The sequence below is a fragment of the Lineus longissimus genome, chromosome 12 (genome assembly GCF_910592395.1).
Source record: "Lineus longissimus chromosome 12, tnLinLong1.2, whole genome shotgun sequence".
In the NCBI taxonomy this organism is placed as follows: domain Eukaryota; kingdom Metazoa; phylum Nemertea; class Pilidiophora; order Heteronemertea; family Lineidae; genus Lineus; species Lineus longissimus.
The window spans coordinates 10,066,990-10,094,865 of NC_088319.1; the positions used below are offsets into that span (position 1 = coordinate 10,066,990).

The following is a 27,876-nucleotide window of genomic DNA, read 5'->3' on the forward strand; positions in this document are numbered from 1 at the left end:
CAAATTGTCATCACATCGTTAACATCATCCAATTGTCCCCTCACATTTTCCCCATAAAATGGACATGCATCCCTGAGGTTCCCCGTGGGAGAGTCGATTTATTGTAGGGGTACTGGAAAGTAGGCGAAACAGGAATAGGCCAAACAGGAAATAGGCCAAACAGGAAATAGGCCAAACAGGAAATAGGCGAAAAAGGAATAGGCGGAACAGGAATAGGCGGAACAGGAATAGGCGAATCAGGAATAGGCGAAACAGGAATTTTGTAGGCGAAACAGGAATAGGCGAAACAGGCATAAACCAGCAAAACATTCTTGATGAGTCTCATTGCAGTTTTATTGGTGAGAAAGACTTGGAAGCACATTACACATAGCACATTACACATATAGAAATGCACGGGGGGGGGGGGCACCCCAAATGAATTTTTAACCTAGAGATTTCCTGGTGCCTTTTTTTCCAGTGCCTTTTTTACCTAGTATAGCGATTTCCTGGTGCCTTTTTTTCCAGTGCCTTTTTTACCCAGTGCCTTTTTTTCCTAGTGCCTTTTTTACCTAGTGCCTTTTTTTCCATACCTTTTTTTCCAGTGCCTTTATTACCGTCTACCGATATATACAGTGGTGTTCAGAAATATTAGGACAATTCCAAAATTCTAAGTCATTTTGCTCTTTTGCTCTTTAATTAGTGTTAAGAGACAAACGGAAGGCAAAAGAGGAAAATGACTTAGAATCTTGCTCTTTTGCTCTTTAATTAGTGGTTAGAGACAAACGGAAGGCAAAAGAGGAAAATGACTTAGAATTTTGCTCTTTTGCTCTTTAATTAGTGGTTAGAGACAAAAGGAAGGCAAAAGAGGAAAATGACTTAGAATTTTGCTCTTTTGCTCTTTAATTAGTGGTTAGAGACAAACGGAAGGCAAAAGAGGAAAATGACTTAGAATTTTGGAAGTGTCCTAATATTCATGACCACCAGTGTATAACTACAGTAGAACCTCCCCTAGCGGACACCTCCCTATTAAGGACAACCTCACTCCTATTAAGGACAACCTCTCAGGAGTGAGGTCCTTAATAGAGAGGTGTCCGCTAAGAGAGGGAGTGAGGTTGTCCTTAATAGAGAGGTGTCCGCTAAGAGAGGTTGTCCTTAATAGGAGTGAGGTTGTCCTTAATAGAGAGGTGTCCGCTAAGGACACTATAGTTTTGGTCCCAAAGTAGCGGTTTCCATTCGATTTTACCTCTCTTATGAGGAAACCTCTCCATTATGGACAACACTTGTCGGACCCAAGGGTGTCCTTATAGAGAGGTTCTACTGTAATATGATAAAGAGTTTCAACAAGTAACTGTAGCCATGCCTATTTCTATTTGTAATGACCACGGGTATTACAAACAACACAACAGTGTATCCCATGCTTGTTTTATTAGAGCTTATTAACAATCCTATGATGAAGGCTGTACATATATACACACATGTACACCACAAACGTTTAGCACATTTCACCAGCAGACCACACACAAGCCGGGTTTGTCTAAAAAGAGAACTCGGCACATTGTCGAGCTGGAACGAAATGTGCATGCATGCTTTCAAACTCATGAGTATATTCAATGCCTGTATTGAATCAGTTCTTGTGTGGACATCAATAACTATGGAGGCTTTTATAAATTCTTCTATGGATGGAGGCCCTCTCAAGATACATATGGTGAGGGGGAATATTTTGACGATTCATACATTGGATACTTTTGTTAAGGAATTTGTTACACGTTTTTGTATATTTCTCATTTTTTCCTTCGATTTTCCCCCAATTTTTCGATTTATTCCACGAATGGATAAGGCTACATGTATTTTGTTTTTTGGCTTCCGTAGCCTGCCGGGATTGACCCCAATCAGCATTTGTCAGATTTTTCTCGAGCAGACGAACATTTGGTCAAAAATCATTTTTCATGAACTCTGCACAATCCACTCTATTTTGCGCCTTGGAAACTACCGCAATTGTGAGAACAAGTCCATTTTCAAGTGTTTCACCCACTTAACCTTCTTGCATTATTTGAAAAAGGTGAACTGATTAATATGATAATATCTGACCATGGACTCTTCGAAAGACCAAGCTAGATATCGGTGCTACACTCTGTGTTGCAAATAGATATTCAATTTCCTACCATTAGGATGATATTAGAATATCAAACTGGCACATCACATCAAAATGTACACTGATCAACACAGAAAAAAATACGGATCCACACCCTTTCAGTGTACAGATCAACCATGCTAAAACAAGTAAAGTATCGCTATAGGGCACACTTGAAACGTATTTTTCCCCTTTTAGACGATGGTACTTTGTCCAGCTTAAAGCGAAAGCTTCTCAATGGATTTATAGAAAGTCGTTTTTCATGGTTCATCAGTCCTCTAAAGGTCTATCATTTGCAGTGCATTATATGATAATAATCATAAGCTTATATGGCGCTAAATCCAGCTGGTTTCAGTCACTCAAAGCGCTTCACATTAATACCCCTAGCTATGACCTGTACATTCGTGTTTCAACTGTCTACTCTCTGGGAGTATCACAGGTTGGCTTAATCTGGGTGATGACCCGGGTGCACCAGCGAGACTTCTCTCCCTGTTGCTAGTCTGTTGCCATTTATCCAAGTATCAATTCGTTTCTTGTACCCCCCCCCTCCTCAAGGGTAGTTAAGCTATCACCACTAATCTTTGCCGATGCTTGAGTAGTATTTATTTTTCCTTTAGTGAAAATTTGGCGAAGCTGGAAAGAATAAGGATGCTAATGTGTCGATGTCTTGTCGAACATACAGCCTTACCCAGTAAAATTAGTCCGGTTACTTTATATGATGGTGATAACTGATATATTGTTGATGGTGATGTCTTGACGAAAGAAAAAGTAGCATTGGTGAAAAAAGGGTGATGCTTGAGCCTTAAGATGTCGTTGAAGGGTGATAAGGTGTCGTACCCTTGAGGAGGGGGGGGGGGGGGTACAAGACACGAATTGATACTTGCATTAATCACACTTATTTTGTCACCTCACCGACCTGTAAACAAATCCTGAGATTCAGTGTTAGTTCCCACTCCTACGTCATCGAGAGGCAATGGAGTGTTATGAAAACCACACACACATCAACCAATCTCGGCATTACCCGTGATAGGTCTTCTTCATCTGAAAAATCATGCTAATGATTGTTTGAGCACTTTAATTAACATCTGACGGCATTAGAAAGAATCAGGATTGTATTCCAAACATGCTCGGTTTCTTTGGTTATTGTGTGATAAGTATTATGGATAATGTTCATTGGAAAAACAAAAATGCCCCAAAAGGTTTAGGTAAAAAAAACCTGCTTGTTAAAAATTTTGAGACATTAATATATATACAGTGGAACCTCCCTTAGCGGACACCTTTCTTACAAGGACAACCTCTCTATTTAGAACACTTGTTTTGGTCCCAAATTGATTGCTTCCATTCAATTTGACCTCTCTCTTCAGGACGCCTCTCTATTAAGGACAGCACTTGTCAGTCCCATGGGTGTCCTTAATAAAGAGGTTAGATAAAAATATACCCTTTCTTATAAACATTGCTTAAGCTTGGAAGAACCAGATGGAAACAACTTATGTGTCTTTCGGCCATGGTGTTTCCACTTTTTGCCCTTGACAATTTTTCCCAATTATAAAAAGAGATATTTTACCTGATTTCATCAGACCTGGAAAATGCTTTGACTTTAAAGGGACAATATAGGCAGCTGCTAGGCAGGCAAGATAAAGTTACACAAAGTCGCCAGTAGGGGTCTCTCACATCTCACAGTACTTCGAAATGATTCGACGTACCGAGGATATATTTAGGGCTGAATCTGACATGACCCAGGGCCCTTACTGTGTATATTAGTCACCTGAAGATGGCCAAATTAGCCCCTGTGCTCCTGCCTCCTTTTAATGAGGTGAATATATGTCATTAGAAAGCTACAAAAACACTTGATATCTCTAATGGTGCTAATTGCCAATAAGCAGAGGATGTGTACCTTCTCTTTCGGGAGGGGTGTGGAATAGTTGATGCGTAACTCTTTAAAATGAAATGGCCAGGGCCATTGTGCTCACCTCATTTGGAGGAAAGATGGGTAAAGAGCATGGTATTGTGTCATGTAGTGTTAGGTTTGATGTAGGTCCAAGCAATTACAATTTCCCCAAAATGGCCAATACAGTACATTCGACCTCTGTGACCTTGAAAAGTAGGTCAAATCAAAGAAGACCCGGGTGACACATTGAAGTGTTGTTAGAATTAGATGTACCTATGATATAAAATTGGTGCCAATCGGGCAAGTCATTACTAGGAATAATGGCATTTTGAAGAATTTAGGATTTGGCCCCCTCCCTGGAGGCCAAACGGCAAATCAGATCGCACCAAACTTCGATACCTGAGATCACCTGACCAAGGGGTACATGTGTACTTAATTTGTGATCAATAGTCATTGCAGTGAAGAAACGTGCCATAGTTACGGCCTGACGGCGAATTTACGCCATTTGACCTCTGTGACCTTGACAAGAAGGTCAAATTAAAAACCTTTGTGACATATACTGTATGGTGGTTAGATGTACCCATGATATCAAATTGGTGGCAATCGGGCAAGAAGTTAAGGAATAATCACATTTTTAAGGCTTTTGGATTTTGCCCCCTGGTGGTCAAGTGGTGAATCATATTGGACCAAACTTCGGTCCCTGAGATCAGCTGACTAAGGGGTAAATGTGTACCAAATTTGGTATCAATAGTCATTGCAGTTTAGAAACGTGCCATCGTCACATCCTAACGGCCAATTTACACCATTTGACCTCTGTGACCTTGAAAAGGAGGTCAAATCAAAAACCCGGAGGATATATGATGCACCTTTGCTAGAAGTACCTACCATATTTTTTTCAAAATTTCCCGACTACTATTAAGGGAGATATTGCATATTTTCACTTTTAACGTTTGGCCCCCTGGTGGCCAAACCATGAAACGAATCGGACCGAAACTTGGTCTCCCAAGTGTCATTACATAAGGGTACATGTGTACCAAGTTTCAACTCAATAGCTCTAACAGTTACGAAACGTGCCCTGCTAACGGACGACGGACGACGACGACGACGACGACGACGACGACGACGACGACGACGACGACGACGACGACGACGACGACGACGACTACGACGACGACGACGACGACGGACGACGGACGCCACGGTATGGGATAAGCTCACCTCTGCTAAGAGGTGAGCTAAAAACCAATTGCCGAGTACTTTCTTTGTCAGTCTAACTTTAAATTCTGATGTTTTTAATTTGATCATTCACCCGCCATTACAATAATTATTTGATGTGTAAAGTGTCTTACAGCTATTGAAGTATTAGTGCTGTAGATATTTATAGATCATAAGATACTCGTTACTTAAATACCTCATTTTGATCTCGACCTCTTAGCTTATTCCGGTTACTGCCTCTGGTTTCATCTCATTTTGAACTCGGATAACTTAGTCATGCGCTGATCATGGCCTTAACATCGGGGAAACCCTAGTTATAAATAGCCTGCCAGTTGCTGCGAAGAACCAGAGGTTTAAACCAGGGTTTCCTCCAGGATCTTTGGGGGGAGACAAAAGAAAAAAAGATTTTCGATTTTTTAATTTTTTTTTAGAAGTATAGAACATGAACCCCCTCCTAAAGCTTATTTGCACCTGAAAACTCTTAAATCTGCTTCTTAGTATCTTAAAATGCCACTTTAGACTAAATATAAGTCCCCCCCCCCTCTTATGAAATCCTGAGAAGGTGGGTACACCCACCTACCCACCTTCTTGAAGCAAATGTGGGTATTTGTAGCCCCCTTCCCCTTGGCAGAAACCCTGGTTTGGTATGAACCTGGAATATACCAGGATTCTGAAAAATTAACCATTACCACCCAACGAGGAGTGACAGTTCTGAGTGTCACAAGAGACTCTCACACAGATTATCTAGACTCGGCCTTTTATGTTGGAGGCTCAGATTTAAGGGTCCCGTCCGTCCCTTCAACCCCAAGTATCTCGGTCCTTTCGAAGTAATTTTTTTACTCCAAATAAAGGCCAAGACCCGTAATCTTCCACGTTCTAACGTATTCTTGTGTCAATCTTTTCAGATGCACAATTCCACTTGTAATGGATAAGCGTGATACAGATTCAAGCACCAGAGGACACAGTCTTAAGGGCAATTCAAGAGTTGATTCAAATTACGGTTCATTAGAACAGCTTGGAGAAGAAGGGTGAGTTTTTAACCGACGTTAAACAGACAGCCGGGTATTTTGACGTTATTTCCTAAAACTTGTGATCGCCCGTCTTGCGTGAAACTTGTGGCGACGTGTGCAGATCGCAGCTTCCCAGAGAATGGTATCGTCACGAGGTGCTAATTTTTTTTAATGATACATCCGGCTATTAATTTGTAAAATTTTCTTCTGTTTAAAAGAAGACCCTCATCGCTGCAAGTATTTCATTCCGATGGATATGGTTTGACATCTGATAAAAATTATATTAGATTTTACTTTTATGTTGGCCTGATGTATTCTGTTTAAAAGAAGACCCTCATCACTGCAAGTATTTCATTCCGATGGATATGGTTTGACATCTGATAAAAATTATATTAGATTTTACTTTTATGTTGGCCTGATGTATTCTGTTTAAAAGAAGACCCTCATCACTGCAAGTATTTCATTCCGATGGATATGGTTTGACATCTGATAAAAATTATATTAGATTTTACTTTTATGTTGGCCTGATGTATTCTGTTTAAAAGAAGACCCTCATCACTGCAAGTATTTCATTCCGATGGATATGGTTTGACATCTGATAAAAATTATATTAGATTTTACTTTTATGTTGGCCTGATGTATTCTGTTTAAAAGAAGACCCTCATCGCTGCAAGTATTTCATTCCGATGGATATGGTTTGACATCTGATAAAAATTATATTAGATTTTACTTTTATGTTGGCCTGATGTATTCTGTTTAAAAGAAGACCCTCATCACTGCAAGTATTTCATTCCGATGGATATGGTTTGACATCTGATAAAAATTACTTTTATGTTGGCTTGATGTATTCATATTGACGCTGTGACACACATCGCTCAAGTTGAAGGACGCAAGTTGTAAATTAATGCATCATTCATGAAACGGAACTCTCCTGGATGAGGAGGCTGCTATTTCTATTTTTCAAAATCAACCAACGCCTGTTCACTATCTGGCTGACGTGTACTTCCCACAATAGTTTTTTTAAGTTGGGCTTCTATTTTTAGCTGATCACGCAAAACATTCATTAAATTTGTTTGTGCTGATAAGCCGTATTCAAAACGTTTGTATGAAAAAGCTGCTGTTTTCAATTTCAAAATTACCCAATGCCTGTTCGCTCAGTTGTCGGCACGTGTGCTTCCTATGATATTCTAAAAGTCGGATCTTGCTATATTTAGACCTATATGGATGGAATCATCACTTGGTGCTCAACATGGCATGCGTGACCTCACCGCTACATTGTTTAGCTGTATGCAAAACCTTTTTGCATAAGATGTTTTTTGAAGGTGCTATTTTCAAAATTTACCTGTGCCTTGTTCGCTGGCAAGTGTGCTTCTCATGATATTTTGGTTGTGAAATGTCTTTCTCATGTCTACCCATACACACTTTTTTGTCCTTTCGGAATTTTCAATCTGGTCCACTGACTTAATTTGAAGCGATTGATGCAAAATAAAGTTGTACCCCTAACAAGCTGTAACTTTTCCTTTGACCCCCTTTTAGGTCCTTTCAGAAAGTAAATGTCCACCGTTTTTTAAAAATATCACAGAGATGAAATAAGATATTTGAATGGTATATTTAGTTGGTCAATTATCTGTTGTATTTGCATGCACCTTATTCAATCCCTTTATTATGTAACAAACATACAAAAAATGTCCAAAAATCACTTTTTTTATTTCACGTGTCTTTTCAAAAATTCAAATGAGCCCATGAACTGTGCTTTATGACCATCATTTTTTGGCACTTGCAATTCCATAGTGTGTGTTCGATAGTCATGACAAATTTTTGTTCAGTATCTTTATGTTATTTTTTTAATCTCTTCCATAACCTTTGATAAAGACCCCCAATCCTTCATGTATGAGCTGAGTTGGCCAAGACCCTGACTGACTGCATTGCTGACTATGAGGGGTGTTCTCAAAGGTCACAAGCTGTCTGAAAAAAACAATCACCTGTAGCGAGATAAAACTAATCTTCAAAATGAAACAATTTAGCAGGAATTTCCTAGTAATGAAAGCAAAAAACCTTTGTTGTGTCATAGTTCACCCATACATTGTGAAAAAGAACGAAAATGAAATAAATACAAAAGTGACTTTTTGGAATTTTTAGCTCACCTGGGTGAGCTTATGTCGTCACGTCTTGTCCGTCGTCCGTCGTCTGTCGATCCATCCGTCCGTCCGGCGTCCGTCAACAATGGTGGCACGTTTGCTCACCATTGACTCTAGGAGGTTGAAACTTGGTGTGTGGATGGCTTATGACAGCATGACCTGACAAGTGACATACCGAAAATCATTGCAATTTGACCTACTTTCTGGGCTCCAGGCGGCCATCTTTGAAAACCTTATTTTGTCATTATCTCATGAATGCTGATAGCTAGGATCTTGAATTTTTTTCTGTGGATACCTCTGAAGAGACTACATGACATAATACCCGGGTTTTTGATTTGACCTACTTTTCAAGGTTACAGAGGTTAAACTCTATAATTTCACCGCAGGTGGCACGTTTCGTCATCACTTGTTGTAGACTCTTTAAATTTGGTATATACATGTAGACACTTATTGAGCATCTCTACATGTTGACCAAAAAAGTAGGTCAATGTGACCAACTTTTTTTGGCTCCAGGCAGCCATCTTCGAAAACCTTCTTTTGTCAATATCTCATGAACGCTGATAGCTAGAACAATGAAATTGTTACTGTCAATACTTCTGATGAGACTACATGACATAATGTGCAGGTTTCTGATTTGACCTACTTTTGAAGGTCACAGAGGTCAAACTCTAACATTTCAGCGAAGGTAGCACGTTTTGTCATTAATTATCCTAGACCCTTCAAATTTGATATGTAGACACCTATTGGGCATCTGTACATATTTACAAAAATTCAGGTCAATGTGACCTACTTTTCAGGTGTAAATAGGTCAGGTCATCACATAACACTCAATGTCAGTTATATCAAGAAACCTTCACTTTGTGATCTTCAAAGGTGAATTATTGATTGATATGATCAAGATTGACATAGAGCTTGTAACATTTTAACCTTGACTTAGTTTCCAAGGTCAGAAAACTTAAAGTTGATATATTCACTACTATTTGTCTGAGATTCTTCAAATTTTATATGGAGACACCTAATGGGATCTATACAAGTTGACCCAATTAAGGTCAATTGTGACCTAGTTTATCAAGTTGCAGAAGTCAAACTCTAAAAGTGTCATTGACGTGCCACATTTTTTCATATCTAAAAGTCAATTTAACCTCCATATGTCATTTCATCTGCAATTTAATGATTCCCAGGTGAGCACAATGTCCCCAGGACATTTCATTAAAATTGCCTGTGAGATAATGAAGAGACAGGATTAGCTGGGTCCAAATACTTCAGATACATGACCAACTAATACCATTCTCTGCTGAATACCGCATGCAATTATCTTATTCTATCTCCGTGATATTAAAAAAACCTGTGGACATTTACTTTCTGGAAGGACTGTACATTCCACTTATTTCATTGTGAATTACTTATACATTTCAGAAGTAGTAGCTCCATATCTTTATCTGCCTCATTTAGTGATTCTACAGACGAAATTGACACAACAAGCATAAGCCAGGGCAGGTAAGTCATAAACTAAGACCTAATAATGCGAGTGTGCAGGCCAGTAAAATACGGAAAGGGACAACTGTAATGTTGGGTTCTTTTATTTTGGGGGGGAACCAGAACAAATTCATTGGGTGTATATTGAGTCAGATTTCCCGCCACACAAAATATCCTGAAAGCCAATGGGCCTATATAAAGCATCTACAGTGGAACCTCCCTTATCGGACACCTCTCTACTAAGGACAACCCCTTTATTATGGACACTAGTTTTACCCACCATCGCGCAATAGCTCGGAAAATTAAAATAATCAATTTTGTCTCTTAGACAAAATGCTCTATATCTCCTTTATCTTGAGGAGCTCAGAGCTGAATAAGATATCAGTTTGTTCGTCTTGGTAATATCTCTCAAATGAATAACATTTAGTAACTGAGTTCAGGATACTTTTACCCACCCTTTTAAAATAAAAATGACCTTTTTTTAATTTCTGAAGTTCCAAATTTTTAGTCTTTGTCAATTCTTGCTAATACCGAACTTGAGGCATTGGTTTTTTCCAAACGCTACCCGAGTTGAGTGTCTTTTACCAACATCTTGGCTTCACCCTGGCGATGTTTGGTGAGACAGCCAATACCTCAATTCGGTATCAATTTCTTTAACTTGGAACTATTTGATTTCATGCATATTGCACGTGATTGACCGGCTTTCATCTTCTTTGCAGTCTCTGTATGCCTTCTGATAAAAGAAGACGCAAACGTGACAAAATCAAAGCATGTTTGCGTAAACTCAAATATCTCATACCGTCCACAACGGAGAGCAAGAAGGAATCAGGTACGGTGTTTGCCCTGAGGCAAGCACTGAGTCATATCAAACAATTGCAAGGTAAGCTCAAGTTACACCAAAACAAATTTGTGTCAATTTCATTATTACATTTTTTGCGTGATCGTCAAAATTAACGAAACCATTATTGTATTGCCGGGTATTATACCCTGTGCTGGAGTAAATTCTGAAAATATGCATTCCCCACAATTCAAATCTGTAAAAATTCCAATATCAAAGTAATCTGTTGGAACGGATTTACAAGGGTTGATCAAGTTTTAAAATGAGGTGAAATGCCCGTTGTATAAAATATTCCCATCACAAACCCATTTTGGTCCTTGAACCAGTTATGAAGATTTAGCAACAGAGGAAGTGATGTGACATCATTGAAGTCTTGACAAGTCACATTGCAACACACGCTACATTAAGACTTGTGTGTGATGAGTAATGCAGCTCCTTAAACACCGTCACACAAGTGCTAAGTAATTAATCAAAATTGAGAAACACGATCAAGGCAGTATTTCTGATCATGGTATTGTCATGCCTACATTTCGCTTAACAGATTGCTTCACTCCCTTGAATCGGAATAGGAGAGTAGCGCTTAATGATTAGAATTCATGCTCAGGGATGATTCGTTCGTTATTTAACCATGACGAGATGGTCATGTTTTGAAGAACGGGGACCGTATCATAAGTGTCAAGAAGCATGGCCACTCAACCTCTGCTTTGTCCTGTTTGTTGCTTGAAACCTTGATAGCACCCCTTTGAAGGATGAAGATAGCGCGTCACTTTAAACGCATCGACTGATGTCAGCATGTTGTTGATGTTGGGCTTGCTCTTCGTGATAATAAAATATGAACCCATCTTTTCATATTAAAATACCATATAAGTCAAAGCAACGTGCTTGAAAAAAAAAGTTATCTGGCCTTGCATGTGTATTACGCAGGCCTTGTCTTTTAAGAAAAGTTAGCCCCTAAACTCTTTCATTAACCCCATAAACTCCTTCGTTAGCCCCTTAACACTTTCATTAGCCCCTTCTATAAATTTTTTTCGTTGGCCTCTTTAAAAAATCTTTCCCTCACGCAGGCTTTTGGGTGTGAATTTTCGAATGAAGTGGGCTGTGTCATTTAAAAACCGTATTTGGATGCCTGACTGCAGCAACCCCCGCAACCTTGAACATTTATTTATTTATTTATTCTACAGTTCGTACTGCAGTAGGAGGCAAGGATGCCATTGACCAGGTCACCCACTACTGATGAATGATATGAAAATTAATAAATTAATACAAAGGCCCTGATACTGCAAACGGGGAAGTTTTTATAGCCATTTTATTTTTTCGCGATGAACAATATTTGGCCTCATTATATGTAGTTCTGTTCACATGTTTTAACATGCACCATTTCGTTCTACCTCTAGGCGCTGCGGATACTGGTGCAAAATTCTCGATCAAAATAGACGAAATTCAGGAAATCGTCGAAACGAAGCAAGGTGCCAGTGCCAGTGGTACAAATGTAAGTTTTCGTCTCTCTTTATCATGGTTTCCACCAGTGTATCGTGAAGAGGAGGGGGGGTTGAGAGGTTTAAACAACCCACCCCACCCCTTTGACTTGCAAGCAGTTTCCTTGAAGCAGCAATTTTTTACTTAAAAGCGTGAAAATTTCAAATCTCAGCAGGCTATTACTTTAGGTGATACATTGGATTATGTGCTCACAACACTACTGTACTTGAATGTATGCCAAAGTTGCAATTTCAGAAAATCGTGAAAAAACTTTCCCAAACAGTACTCCTGATATGGCGTGATCTTTCTTAACAGTTGATGATATGCTCGTCACTATATTTCAGAACTGTGTGTTAGCAGTTCACCAAGGAACAATCCTGCTATGTTCCACCCAGCTGGAACAACTCTTGGGTTATCCTAAGGTAAGTGAACGTCATCCCTGCTGTCAGGTTTTACTGTTTTCAAGGCGATTTCGGCAAGTGAACATTTCTGCAATCTGATTTGCTGTAAAGGATGAGATATCTTTCAGAGTGCCCTGGGCTGGTTGTTGGGCTACATGTTAATTCTTGCATCAGGTCTGTGTCTGCTCAAGGCTTTGCATGCTTGAGTAAGAACTTATTGCAGTCTCTGCCTTTGGCATTATCCTTATTTCAATGTTCCGTCATTGTTTCCAGGACTACCTCTGCAACCATTCATTCAGTGCCCTTGTACATCACCGAGATGAGCAGACCGTATCATTCAGCGTCCAGGGACCCAAGAGCTCCAGCGATGAGGAAGCTGTGGATGAAGGTGAGTTGGGATAGCTATGATTCATTCGGTCATCATCATCAGATGAACCTCTTAACCATTCTTCAAACAGTTACATCATCAGATGAGCCTCTTAGCCATTCTTCAATCAGTTACATCATCAGATGAGCCTCTTAGCCAGATGAGCCTCTTGGCCATTCTTTAAACAGTCATCATCATCAGATGAGCCTCTTGGCCATTCTTCAATCAGTCATCATCATCAGATGAGCCTCTTGGCCATTCTTCAATCAGTCATCATCAAATGAGTCTCTTAGCCATTCTTCATTCTGTCAGTTGAGCCTCTTAGCCATTCCTCAATCAGTCATCATCATCAGATGAGCCTCTTGGCCATTCTTCAATCAGTCATCATCATCAGATGAGTCTCTTAGCCATTCTTCATTCTGTCAGTTGAGCCTCTTAGCCATTCCTCAATCAGTCATCATCATCAGATGAGCCTCTTAGCCATTATTCAATCAGTCATCATCACCAGATGAGCCTCTTAGCCACTCTTCAATCAGTTACATCATCAGATGAGCCTCTTAGCCAGATGAGCCTCTTGGCCATTCTTTAAACAGTCATCATCATCAGATGAGCCTCTTGGCCATTCTTCAATCAGTCATCATCATCAGATGAGCCTCTTGGCCATTCTTCAATCAGTCATCATCAAATGAGTCTCTTAGCCATTCTTCATTCTGTCAGTTGAGCCTCTTAGCCATTCCTCAATCAGTCATCATCATCAGATGAGCCTCTTGGCCATTCTTCAATCAGTCATCATCATCAGATGAGTCTCTTAGCCATTCTTCATTCTGTCAGTTGAGCCTCTTAGCCATTCCTCAATCAGTCATCATCATCAGATGAGCCTCTTAGCCTTTCTTCAATCAGTCATCATCATCAGATGAGCCTCTTGGCCATTCTTCAATCAGTCATCATCATCAGATGAGTCTCTTAGCCATTCCTCAATCAGTCATCATCATCAGATGAGCCTCTTAGCCATTCCTCAATCAGTCATCATCATCAGATGAGCCTCTTGGCCATTCTTCAATCAGTCATCATCATCAGATGAGTCTCTTAGCCATTCTTCATTCTGTCAGTTGAGCCTCTTAGCCATTCCTCAATCAGTCATCATCAGATGAGTCTCTTAGCCATTCTTCATTCTGTCAGTTGAGCCTCTTAGCCAATCCTCAATCAGTCATCCTCATCAGATGAGCCTCCTAGCCATTCTTTAAACAGTCATCATCATCAGATGAGCCTCTTGGCCATTCTTCAATCAGTCATCATTATCAGATGAGCCTCTTAGCCATTCTTCAATCAGTTACATCATCAGATAAGCCATTCTTCAATCCGTCAGTTGAACCTCTTAGCCATTTTTCAATCATTCAGTTGAGCCTTTTAGCAATTCTTCGATCAGTCATCATTATCATAATATGAGCATCTCCCAATCTTATCCTATTGTTATTGACATTTGTTGTATTCCATTTCCAGGACTGGCAATGGCTGAAGGACCAAGGGAAATATACTTCCGAATGCAGTAAGTATATTTCAATTTGATTGTCTGAGGTGTTGTATCAGTGGATATTGATGTGCTTTGCCACAAGTCTGCTATGGACAGAGTCTTCCCCATCTTGGTTTGTCCAAGTACAGAGTATTAAACTGTTGGTATAACACTATAAACAGGCATCATTTAAAGGGCTTAATAGAACACACCGGTTGTAGTGCAATTGGAAAAAAATTATTTGTTAACAAGAACAGATAGACAGACTGTCAACATATATCATAAGAACAGTGCATTGATAGTTTATTTGACGGAGTTAGGGCACAAAGGACATGCGTACACTTTTAATGCAGGGTTGTTAGATGATAGATGGCGACGCTGTATATCTGCTCATCTTCAGCGCATTTTTTCAAACTGGCACATATGTCCTCTGTGCTTGAAGCCCTTCATTTGACAATGCTTCTCTCTGTCAATATCAAACAAACATCCAAATTCTGTCAAGATTGCTGACTGAAGCCCTTGTCGTCACAATATTATCTTCTTCACTAATCATTGTTATTTGAGCACACCTATGATAATGATTGATTGATTGATTGATTGATTGATTGTGATCTCTTGCAGGTGTTTCAAGGGGTTACGCCATGGGTTCAGTGTCACAAACAGCGAATATCTCACGCTGCTCGCAACCATCACGCTCGCGACAAAAACGGTTGAGCAAAAATCAGAATTTGATGATGCCGAGACGAAAAAGAAGACGTATGCGTATTACATCTTTAACTGTTCAGAAGTAAAGCCTGCCTACAAAATTCCAATGGAGGTTCCAGACTTGGCTATCTTCAGCACACGACACAGTATATACTGCCTATACACCTACATGCATCCGAGGTGAGTTTCGAGCCCTCAGTTCAGTGTTTTGGGGCTATTTTTAGAAAGTATTGAAAATATGTATCATTTTTCCAAAAAATAAATAATCCATGACACAAAAATTACCTGTCGGCAAACAAGAGGCAGCAAATGACGTTACATTTCTGACTCTGGCACTTTTGGGAGCCGTTTTTGTGAGGCAAGAGTAACCGTGTCAGGCAGTAACAGGGCAGTGAAGCAAAAAAATGTGTTCTAAAATGCAAAATAACTGTAAAATGTGTGCACACGAGATCCTCCTTGACGGTGGTATGGATCTGGAGAGACGGGGTTGAACAATTACTGGGCATAAAGTACAAGTTTGGAGTTTTCTATCTACAGTCCAAACCACAATTGTCATCCCTAAATTCGTGTCATTGGCGCGTCATTGACGAACTACCCAGACGCGAAATATAGATAGGTGCGCCACTGGTGCGTCATTGACGCGTAACTCCGCTTACAACTCGCACGTACGTTGCGTGTCGATGGCGCAAAGCAGGATGGATGTCATTTGTGATTTAGACTGTAATGGCCATTTCACTTGCTTCTAACCTCTCTAACCTTTGAGAAACTTTGTGCTTTGTGTAAATGATAAGCAGTAAATACACAATCAAGATGTGTGAATGCATTTTAAGCCAGTTAATTCACTCTGCTCACCAAAATGGCTATTTCTGAAATTTTCACAAACTTTATTTTTTTTCCCCAGCTCGATCCGGTACTTAGGATTTCTACCGTCAGACATTGAGAATACATCCATCTTTAATCTTTACCATCCAAATGATATGATGCACCTCTACAATATGTATGAGGAAGGTAAGTTGTCTTCTTCATCTTGATAATATTAACACAAATAACAGAATCTTAGTGGGTTATAAATACGTACTCCTCTTGACACGTGTTTCAAACTCTTACAAGGAAAATGCTTCTAACTTCTTCATCATGCACTTTGTATCATAATTTATGCAGCAGCATTTAGCGAGGTGTTTGATGCGCATTTTTTTGCGCCCCACGTTCTGAATTTAGGCGCGTTATATGGCACGCCTTAAAAGACGATGCCTGTGAGGCTTTATTGTAGACTCAGACAACTTCTCATGGTCTCCTTCTTCATTTGCGTCTTTCAGTTATTAAGGCAGGTGTCAGTGCAACCCGCAGCAAACCGTATCGACTCCGAGTTAAAAATAACGACTACATTATGGTGGAGACAACTTGGTCATGTTTTGTCGATCCTTGGACCAAGAAACTGGAATTCCTTGTCGGACAGCACAAGGTTCTACAGTAAGTTCTATTCTGTGAAATGCTCAAGATTCGATAATGGACTTGATGCCAGTCATGCATAGGGACCAGGTCGAAAAAATCTAGCTTCTAAGGGTTGACCATAGGTACCACCATTTTGGCTAGAACTTGAAATCATAAAGCAATTAGAACTGTTTCAAAATGCAGCAAATGCCCTTCATAACCTGGGATGCTGTTCTCTTGAAGATAAAGAACGGACTCGTACCCTTGAAATTGGCATTGACTTCGTTTTTAAAGAGTTCTGATTGCTTTAGGATTTCAAGTTCCAGCCAAATGGTGGTGCCTGTTTAAGTCTTATTCAGTAGACATGGCAACCAAGATAATTTGACTTGTCCAAGATCGCAAGGGATGCGTCAGTGTTGGGTATCGAACCATGATATCACAAGTCTTATACTAACAAACCATGCGAACCCTTTTGCTTCCTGAAGAGACCTGTCCGCTACTCAGTTCACCAGTACTTAGCAGCTTGATAGGTTGATTTCTCTGTTTTAGCAATGTTTATATCTGTATTATGCCCCACTCAACGATTTAATTTTTGAGGCATCATGTTCTTGGTTGGTTTCCAGTGCTGCAGTATTGTCCACGGCGTCTGCATGTTCCAGGTGCTCCAACTCAAGCAATTTCACAGCTATTATGATCTGAAACGTGATGGTCACGTTTCCAACCCATATATACACCTCGATGGGATAAGATTTGGGCACGTTCAACTCATTGTTTGGTCTGTAGATGGCGCTTTGTGGAACAAAAAAGTATTGACTGACAAACAATTGGGTTGGTTGCCCCCAAGTTCTGTGACTTATTGGATATGATTAGGGGACATTTCCTATGGATTTTCAGCACTAATTCAACATGGCCGCCAGGTAGACATCTTGGATATCCTCTTCCTGTTTGTCAGGGACAACCGGTTGAAAAAAATTGGGTTTCAGCCCTGTCACTTATTCAACATGGCCGCCAGGTAGACATCTTGGATTTCCTCTTCCTGTTTGTCAGGGGACAACCGGTTGCCTAAATATCAACATCATTTCATGGACTGGAGAAGTTGCATAGAGGAGTGGTATAATCGAAATTTTCTTGACCATCTGGTTCAACTTTGGTGTTTCATTCAAATGTTCATTCCTCAGTCGGTGCTAACTCATCGAGGGCATTTTTACAAAGCGTTACATCTCGTATTTGTTTTCACCAACAGAGGTCCTCAGCACCTGGACATCTTTTCAAGACGTTCAAGCACTGGTGTTCCTGATAGCGTGGAAGTAGAATATTTCAGGAAGAAAATCAAGGATCTATTTGTGGTAAGTTTATCAGCGATTTTTTCATCTGCTTTGTTTGCTTCGTGATTCACTGACCGCCTTGAGGGTTGGCAATAGGTACCAACATTGTTTATGGTAGTGTGTATCAAATAATTTTGGGGTGATTGATTACCAGGATTATGGTTCTTCACGCAGATAAAAAATGGTGGCCTGTACTGGCAGTCTCGTAATGACGTAGTTACCCGACTGTTCTTTTGGAAGTATAAGAGTTGGAAAGTAAACGTTTTAATGGCTGCCCCTTCAATGTAACTGAAAAAAACTTGTGACTTTTCAGGTGGCTGGTAAAAGTATCGTCGCTGCCCAGAAGTTGATTGAAAATGTCCAAGCACCAGTCCTTGCTCAACCACCAGCTGATGATGCGAGAACATTGGACTCAAATAGCGTGAGTTGATTGTTCAAAAGATTGTTGTGTTACATTCTTCACTGGTTTACAACTGAATCATACTCCTTTTGACCAAAAATGACACTGCATGCTAAACAAGCATGAGAAAATTTGTCAGTGTCAGTACAGTGGAACCTCACTTTGCGGACACCTCTCTATTAAGGACAACCTCTCTATTAAGTACACTAGTTCTGGTCCCAAATTTGAACTTTCAATTCAATTTGACCTCTCTATTCAGGACACCTCTCTATTAAGGACAGGACTTGTCAGTCCCAAAGGCGTCCTTAATAGAGATGTTCTCCTGTATTTGCTTCATATGGCTCCTTCTTGGTCATGCTTTGTCCAGTATTTAATGAGTTTCTAAAACCCCTCAAAGTTTTATGAGTACCTGATATATATCTGCCATTGATCAGCGTATAAAATTCTTTATCTTTGTGTGTTCAGAGCTGAAGGAGATATAATTTTCTTTGTTTTGATTTCATCTTGCAGTGTATTGATAAGAAATATGCTAGAACCTCTCTATCAAGGACACCCTCGGGACTGACAAGTGCTGTCCTTAGTAGAGAGGTGTCCTGTTAGAGCAGTCAAATTGAATGGGAACACCCAATTTGGGACCCAAACTAGTGCCCTTAATAGAGAGGGTGTCTTTAACAGAGAGGTGTCCGCTTAGGGAGGTTCTACTGTAATTACCCAATAGGAAAACTCGGGCTGGCCTTTGTAAAAAAACACATATTTTGGTCTTTCTAAAGTTTTAAATTCTTTGTCCTTATCACTTCTTGCAAATTCTTGTTTATACTCATGGATAACTTTTGGGTTTTTGTAGCCACTGGAACTACAAGCAGAAGATGATTTGGAGGACATGTCGGGCGGTGTTACGAGGGTGACTGCCAGCTACAATCAAGTCAGCTACTCGCAAATCATCAGAAAGTAAGTCGTATGTCTTTGTGGCAGAGATACAGGTTTGCTGGTTTATAGGCCGGGTAAATAATGTGAAGCCCTCAAAGCGCCTGAAATCTGTTAGTGGATTAAGCGCCATGCAAGTCTCCTCATTATCATGACAGGAAAAATACCGTCGACCATAAAATTGTAAGCACCCACTAATTTTTGCGATTCATGAGAAGTCATGAAAAAATCGAACATCCATGCCTATTTTGGCTGAAATAGAAAGCCTTCTTTTAATAAGTTGATTAAATACAGCATTAGTCCCCAGTCCAGAGCTGAAAAAGCCCCTTGGAATTGCCTGATGTGCAAAATTGCAATGTCCTGTGTCGATTTCAGTTTCCTGATGACGTGTCCCCAGACTGTCTTTGACCCCGAGATACCCACCATCAGCATGATCAGTAAGAAGCTCCTGAGCACGACGGCGAAAGGAGTCCATTATGATGAGAATACACGTGTGCCTGTCGCTAATCTTTCCACGGTGAAACCACCTAGTTTCTGTAGCAGTACTAAGGTAAGGTGTTCGTCGTCTTTACCTTCTTTTGATTGTTTTTCAGCGCTTGAATGGCTAGCTGTTAATGGTTCGGGTCACGATGATAGCATTTCGGTTTAGTCTGGTTTGCAACATTCGACTCTGCTTGAAGGGTTGGTCTTCCTACAGGATGTTGAATGGGGTTGTTGTTTGCAAGATTCAGTAGAATAAACAGTGGAACCTCTCTTAGCAGACACCTCTCTATCAAGGACAATCTCTCTATTAAGGACACTAGTTTCAATCCCAAATTGGTTGTTTCCATTCAATTTGACCTCTCTAATCAGGACACCTCTCTATTAAGGACAGCACTTTTCATTCCTAAGGGTGTCCTTGATAGAGAGGTTCTACTGTACAATTATCATACATGCCTGTATCATGTTGTGAACTATTTTCTGAATCTTTTCAGGCACTGTTATCGGAGCCGGAACCAATGAGTCCAAATCCTGCAAAAGAGATGGACCCCTTGGATGAGACAGTCCCCCAAGGTGGCAAGGTCTACAAGCCAAAAAAACTTACAAAAACTGCTCTCATGCGCCACACCAAAACACAGGAGCAGTTTTTCCTCCAGCAGATGGCTACAGCAGAAGCAAAAGAATTAATGCGTATGCCGGAACCTCGTGAAAATATCAAGGCTGGTACTAAGCGCCCTCTGGAATCGGATGAGTGTCAACATGGGACAGCGAAACGAGTGCGTGGTTTGGAGCCCCCGCCAGCAGCCACGGCCACCTCAAGCTGGGACTACCAGCCAATCATGGAGTACAGCGAAATGGATTTTTCCGCAAGTCAATATGGGAACGTCGCGACCGGTCCTCAGGATTTCCACCATCTTAGCTGCAGCCAGCGCATGATGGGCTTGTCCCAGAATCCACCACGTGCACGTCTACATGGAGGGAAGGTAACGCCATCCCATCTTTCCCTCTCACCAGACGAAATTACGGATAATACGTTTAATGAATCGCTTGTGGTAAGAATCTGAATTTTTATTCTATTTTTGCTATTTATCGGTTTTGATTTGTAGTTGCAACAAAGGTACTCGAGGAAACCTACATGTATCTATCCAGAGACTGTAATTTGAAGAAAAGTATATACTGGAGAGGTTCATTGCATAGAAAGGCTCATCCAGATTTGTTTTACCTGATGCCTGTTCCATGCTGTCCTCGGCTTTTCTGCTTAGTCACTTTGTGATAGTTGAAAAGTCAGATGTGGAGCGATCACAGATTTTACTGTGTTGATGGCTTTAAGTGAGCTGAGGAGCGCCTGTACAATGGGCCTATTATTCACCTGTGATTGGTTTCTATGAAAAAGATGCTTCTCGATTGCTCAAACCCGTTGACACAGTATCTTCTTGCTCATGTGTCCGTTAATGCCATTTGGTCTGATGCTGTGTCCATGAAGGACTTCATATAGTTTTGTACGATTGACTCATAATTGCGTGATTATTGATTTCATTCCTATTTCAGTCAGTTGGTGGAGGATTGTCCTCATCTCATTACACAGAGGGATTGTCTGACCCAGATATCTCCGTCTCCTCCAGTCTATTCTCGCTCCCGTCGAGGATCAAAAGGATTGAGGTAGGTCAGGTTAGTAATGCCACCTATTGATAGGGATTTAATTGATTGGCATGAGATGTACCCCAACCACCTCACAATTGTACTTCGAACTGTCTCGCAAGAAAGTGTTCCGAATCCCCCCCCCCTCTCGTAACTCCTGATGGTTCTACCGCTCTCACCTGGAAGGTCTGTCACAAAAAACTTGACCAGGAAGCGGCCCTTACCCCCCTCTCCTCCAAACCGTCTTACTTTACTCGACTAAAAACTTGTGAAAACTTGGCAGTGGTCCTTGTCCCCCTCCCCATCCCCATATTTCCCTGACTTTCCTCGACTAAAGGCCATTGAAAACTTGGGCTGTTTTTGGTACATGTTTGATTTTCACTTGTTTAATTTCCACTGGCATAGCATGTGTCCATAGCTATCTACGTACAGACACAGCATATATCCACAGCTGTCCTTAGTTAATTGCCTGTAGAAATTGAATGACAAGGCATGAACCACCGCAAAAACAGTGTGTGAAGGTCCCTTTAAGTACAGTCCAAATCACAATTTACCATACCTTCCATCATTGTAGTATGATTAAACGATAAAAAAACTTGTCTCACTGTGTTGATTCCAAAGTTGTTTTTTTTAAAGAACCAAGTTCCCTCAAGTATAACACTCTGACTTGACTTACTTGTTTACAGTATTTACCTAATTCAGTTCATTATCTATGAATCAAGAAAACCATACAAGCCTGTTTTTTGAGTAGAAATATGAGAGGGTTGTTTGTCTTGGCCCTGAGTTCTAAAACACAGTGTTATTTTCTGTTTTATATCACTTGCCACTATTTTAAGAAGAAGTCTAAAAACCTTTAAAAATTCGAGTCATCGCAAACTTCATTCCAAAATCTAAGACAAAAATGCTTCTTGCGTCTCTTGGTTGTCGTGCCGCTATAACATTCTGACGACAGGTCAATGACGTCTTAATTTAGTCCACAGAAACAGTGACCATCACATGACCAAGAAGTTCTATGTCGGAGAGTGCATGTGATACATCTTCATGATACTGAAAAATTTCTCATGGCTGGATTGCACACATAACAATGGCAAAAATCTGATTGAAATGTTTGAATAAAAGTTGTTTTGCCGAGTCAGTTTTAGTAGTCTAAAGATACCGGTAATCTAGGGTTTTGGTGTGATATTTCCTGCTGCTCTTGTGTAACACCTGTGACCTCGATGAAGTCTTGGCATGTGATAAATAACATCAATAGAGGACTCCCATTTCCTGCACAGAATATGTCTGTTATAAGCCTACTTTCTTGTGAGAAGATCACACACTGACTTAACTGTCCTTATATTAATCTCTGACCTTGGACAGGAACTTTTGAAACGTTGCAGGAGTTGCTTGTAATCACCAGGGTTTTATAACTAAGGTAATACAATTAGGTAAGGAATGGCTAATGTGATCTACAGACTAGGTGTTTGGCACAGGGCTCAAGCAACAAAATGGCTTCTATCACGGGTAAGGCCGAGCAATTTGTCCGTCTCTGGAGACTATTTCTCCAGCGTTTTGAACTAATAACACTTACGTTGAGCCCTGTGTCATGATTTATGTTAGTAGTACAGTACACCTGTAGTAATTGTGTCATATCAGAATATAAATTACATTCCTGAAAGCTTGCGGGGCAAAAACGAGTGTTTTTCGGTAAAATTATCCGTAATGTGTCTGACTGAAAAACAATAATAATTCTGCGGTGTAAATGAGTATATTGCTGGTCTGTATAACAAAAAGCTAATTGCTATAATCAAGAATCCTTTAAAAGGCCATTTTCAACTCTAAATTTAAATTGCGCCGGCGTGAACGTAACCACTGTGTTGACGTTGCAAATATCAGCCTTGACCTTTGACTCGAAACCATTGATCTTGACATTAAATGTGTATCAATATCGTATTTTCCAGGATGAAGGTGGATGTATGGCCAAGCCATTGTACTGGCCGGGGCGCATCATGTCGGTGCCTGCCTGGCTCATGATACAGAACTGGAATGAGAGTTCCATTCAAGGATACAAGGTAAATGTCACCCTTTTTACAATGCAAGACACAAGAAAATTCAATTTGTTCACTTAACTAACTGAGTTTACCGCAGATTGTCCACAAAGGGGCTTTGTGCTTTAAGGAACCATCCCTTGTATTGTTATTGTAGCCAAAACTACCTGGGTGATTTTTCTGAAACTTGCATTGATGACACCATGGCCCAAAACATTAATTATGGTAAAACAATGAATTGAAATTGACCTAATTAATTTCTTTTCTCTTGGTTCAAACCCAAAAATGATTTAAGGGTAAATGGTGGAAGCTTTACATTTTTAGACATTCAACAAGAATTGCCATGACAAACTGATATTTAAGGCCATTAGGGTCCTGAATTTGACTATTTTCAGTAAAAAACAGTTGAATAGTTCCTCAAATTGCCACTAAAAACCAGAAGTGTTGTTTTGAAGTCCAACTGTCTTGCAGTTTTGCTGAAGATGTAAAGCAGGAGATTCTGTTTGTGTGCATTTCTCTTGGTATTTTCAATACAATCAGAAAATTCATCTGTGACCCGTTCCAGCAAAACCAGTCGCATGTCGCTCTGAGCTTGGCAGGTTGAGACGGACTGTTTGTTCATTTCACTATTGTCTGCCTTTTGTGAAATCTGACGACATCAATTTCTTCTATTATCTCCTAGTGTCATCTAGGCTCCTCTTATGTGCGACATGCGACTGGTTTTGCTAGAATGGGTCACATCTTTCCAGTTGTTGAGAAGGAGTAGGCAAAAATATGGCATGTTTTTGCTCTCAATCAAGGTCTTGAAAAAGTCTTCATTTTTTTCCTGCCTGGGTGTAGACTTAAAGCGAACTGGAACCGCCAAGCCAGTTCGTATGACCTCGTTTTCATTTCCCGCGTATCGGGTGATCAGAACGAGGCATGAATGAAACATGGCGCCTAGCTGTCAATCATTCAGTGACGTCACTACTATGGAATTTACTACGAAAATTCATGAATGAAAGATCGCATGACTCACGTGATTCTCACATGATTCTCACATGATTCTCAATAATAACAAATTGAACTGCGCATGCTCGGGCACTGGGGGCAGAGCTACAAATCTGAACTCGAATAGGAAGTTGGAAGTTTGACTTTCTCGGGCGGTGAAAGTCGAAAAGTTGAATAAATCGCTTGGCGGTTCCAGTTCGCTTTAAATTTAAGATTGTTCCCTCCTAAAATGTTTTATATTGATTTCAGTTGCCAGTACAGGACATGAAGACGGTGTTGCTCAAGGATAGTCAGTGGTTGGACTGCTCAGTCCAGTCGGACTACGTCGGTAAACAGCTCAATACTGCAATTGGTGAATGCAAGGCTGTTGTGGTACGTAGCTTTTTCAAGGAATGAATATTTTTCAAGATGACATACTTATGCCAGTGTGTAAAAAATCAAGTAAAGTGCAGTCCAAATCACATCCAATGCACCTTTTTAAATGGCCCAACCTCAAGTATGACATAACTTTATAAGACTTATGGAATTTTCTCTTTCAGATGAGCTGACTGTATTTGTTTGATTCAAGGCCACTGTTTTAAATTTGTTGTTTATCATCCTCTTTACCATTACAGAATGACTCCGAACAATTCTTCCTGTTTGAGCCGTACCAGTTACCAATGTTGAAGGACATAGAACTCAGCACCACGAGCTGTAGCAGTTATGAGATGAAAGACAAACAACATCAATTGAAACACAAAATCAAACGATCGCGGTCGAAAAATGATCTGAAGGTGAATAAAGTCAAACTAGCACTGATCAAAAAAGCCAAGGAAGAAAAACTGTGCGCAGCGAAGCCACTTGGGTTGGTTGATGGAGAGAAATGTGATTCAGGAGAGATGTCTGGAAAGTGTGATTCTGGTTTGGGAACAGGCGAACGCAGCATGAGAAACTCGCCATCTTTCAGTGAACAGGCAAAATATGCTAAGGGAAGGGAGGCCGACATCAAAGAGTGCACATCGGTTGAAAAACCGCCGAAAAGTGTTTCGCCGAATACTGAGAGTAAGTGTGAGACGGAATCAAATTCATCGAATAATGATCGTGAGTCTACGGCATCTGGAAACGACCATGATTCCAGTTGTGGGAATGATCAGGACTCTAATACATCAAGCAATGAGCGCGATTTGAATGACCCCGATCGCAGTTCCTCGCCGAGCAATAGTAAAGGTGAGGGTGACTCGGACATTTCCAGCGGTATCACGCCGAGCGACCAGCGCAGCACTGGTGAGGTCAATAGCTCGTTGAAGGAGTCGGACGGCGTCTCGAGCAAAGAGTCGGGCAGTACCCATTCCAATAGTGACTGTAAACCGAGTAAAAATAGTACATTGACTCAGTCTGATGATGATGCATTTATGTCGTTCTTTAATCGGTTGTTCGTGCCAAGTGTGGAAAGGAAGCGGCCCATGCCGCAGTATCCTAGTACTAACACCAAGGTAAATCCGTGGCTCGAGGATGTTGGCCTGAATAAGGAGTTAGAAATGGAATACACTATGGAATCGAAGCAGTTAGGTGACGTTCTGAATGAAAATAATCGCCTCACCTCAAAAATTGAACAGTCAGAAATGGTGCGGTTACAATTAGATGAATTTCTGGAAGATGTTATGAAAGTAGGTCAAGGTAACCTATGCGAGGAGCATGGCAGCCAGGAAAAGACCTACTCTGAACTTTTAGACATGCTCAATCCAAGTCGGGTTGATACGAAAGAGTCATACTGGACAGACATGACAAAGGCCATGGAGATTGAGGGCGATCTGCTCACTCAGGCTGACCAGTCAATGACAATTGTTATGAGCAATAAGCACAAGGAGTCAGACCAGGATATGATGGGGTCCAAGTCATCTTCATCTGGCTCGCAGAATCAGTCATCGAATTCATCGAATAAACTCTTAGCTGTCCCTCATGAGAAACGTTCTGTTTGTTCGAAATCGACTAACGATAGCGGTCTGGGCAGCAGTATGATCAGCTCCAGTAAAGATTCTGCCTCTGCCAGTGGCCATGACAAGGAGAGTTCGTGTAGCTTCAAGCGCTCTGATGAAGAGTCCTCCGACACTGGGCGAGGTAAAGATAGCACACAGACTAGCAGTAAGGGCAGTGATGGTGATGGCGATGCCAGCATGCATTGTGCTTGAACAATCAAATCGACTGAAAGACCATCAGCGTTTTTTGTGACCAGCAAACTTTGCGTAAAATAAAAGACTGCAAAAAACAAACTTGACTAAAATAACACTCTTAAAGTGGTCTCAAAACACTATCAAAACACTCTATCAAAGATGCAATTGCACAAAAATGTGACCTACGATAGCCATTCAGTATGCTCAGTTAAAAACTGTCATTAGCATTTTACTTGTGTCACATGCATTCGCTAACCTTTGTGTGTCAAATTGCACTCAGAAATAGTCTGGACATCTGCTCGGTTGTATAAAGATCACTGACATTTGGAAAAAATTATCTATAAAATGTTGCGACAGTGTGTATTGTAGTATTTCAAACACATATCAGTGGAACCTCTGTTAACATACACCTCTCTATGAGCAATACTGCATTTTGCCACAAATTGGTAATCGTCATTTAACTTGACCTCTGCATTATCAGGTGTCCTCTCAATTAAGGACAACAGTTGTCAGTCCCAAGGGTGTCATTGATAGAACAGTTCTACTGCAATAGATATGTGCTTGTAATAATATGAGGATTGATATGTAGTATATCAGCGCTATTTCACCTTCACAGAAATAGTTCTGATGCTCGTATGTTTTGACGAGAATTGTCATTTGACGGAGCGAATCACTTTATTGTATGGTACGTGTATGTGCGATTGTATTCATTCGTTAAAAATCGCTCGCGGTACAAAAAAGATGGAACAGTATGCCGCAGCTATTACTGGACTGTCATGTCTGGTATGTTGGTTGTTAAACTTCTACGTTCTGCACTGTTTAAGAATGAATTGTGCGAGGTGATGATGGCTTGTTGTACCACTTCTGTTCAGTTCCTTTACAGAGAGGCCACTGTACCAAATTTTCGCAGGCGTTTCATTTTGGCTGATTAAAATATTGATTCACAAAAATGAATATTTTAACTGAACATTTAATATTGTTGCCTTTGATCTTCAGATGCTGTTGTTACAAATGGTTTGGTGCCGAACGAAATTGAAGCACTGCGTACTTTAACTGCATCAGTCGCACTTTGGGGGAAATTGAATTAAGACCATGTCCTCATCAAGTATGACATGGGCAGTATCTGTGGAATGTTACAATACAAAGTCAGAATATTTGAAGTAAAACTGGACACGGTAACTGTAATTTAAAGCCATGTCCACTGGTCTTTATTGTATGGTATTTCATATATCGCGCTCCTGGCCGTCTGGTGGTGCCGCCATGCGCCCACGTGTTAACTAATTTGTTATCGCCTACGGCGATATTGTGAAGATTGACCAATTCGCAGTATTAAATATCGTGTTCAGAAATAGTATTCCCGTGTCTTTTTGGCCACGA

At 40.5% G+C, this 27,876-nt stretch overlaps 1 protein-coding gene across 2 annotated transcripts; it reads left to right on the top strand.

The window, feature by feature from the left end:
- The first annotated feature begins 1,622 nt into the window (after positions 1–1,622).
- LOC135497329 (uncharacterized) lies at positions 1,623–27,696 on the top strand. 2 transcript variants are annotated; one of them, XM_064787135.1, is made up of 20 exons: positions 1,623–1,684; positions 6,119–6,241; positions 9,778–9,858; positions 10,557–10,717; positions 12,070–12,164; positions 12,496–12,573; positions 12,826–12,940; positions 14,420–14,465; positions 15,051–15,314; positions 16,036–16,142; positions 16,451–16,604; positions 17,809–17,911; positions 18,204–18,311; positions 19,135–19,238; positions 19,590–19,764; positions 20,189–20,746; positions 21,243–21,362; positions 23,273–23,383; positions 24,599–24,721; positions 24,964–27,696. In XM_064787135.1, exons 2-20 carry the CDS (start codon positions 6,138–6,140, stop codon positions 26,515–26,517), a joined length of 4,161 nt encoding a protein of 1,386 aa, XP_064643205.1. In that variant the 5' UTR covers positions 1,623–1,684; positions 6,119–6,137; the 3' UTR covers positions 26,518–27,696. The 2 variants fall into 2 exon arrangements, with proteins under 2 accessions (XP_064643205.1, XP_064643206.1); XM_064787136.1 differs by having other exon boundaries at positions 21,243–21,353.
- Positions 27,697–27,876: the final 180 nt, after the last annotated feature.

Coding starts and splice junctions, on each gene's coding strand:
- LOC135497329 (XM_064787135.1), top strand. CDS start 6,138: ATGGATAAGCGTGATACAGATTCAAGCACCAGAGGACACAGTCTTAAG. Junction 16,605..17,808: donor GGACAGCACAAGGTTCTACA/GTAAGTTCTATT, acceptor TTTCACCAACAG/AGGTCCTCAGCACCTGGACA. Junction 24,722..24,963: donor GTGAATGCAAGGCTGTTGTG/GTACGTAGCTTT, acceptor TTACCATTACAG/AATGACTCCGAACAATTCTT.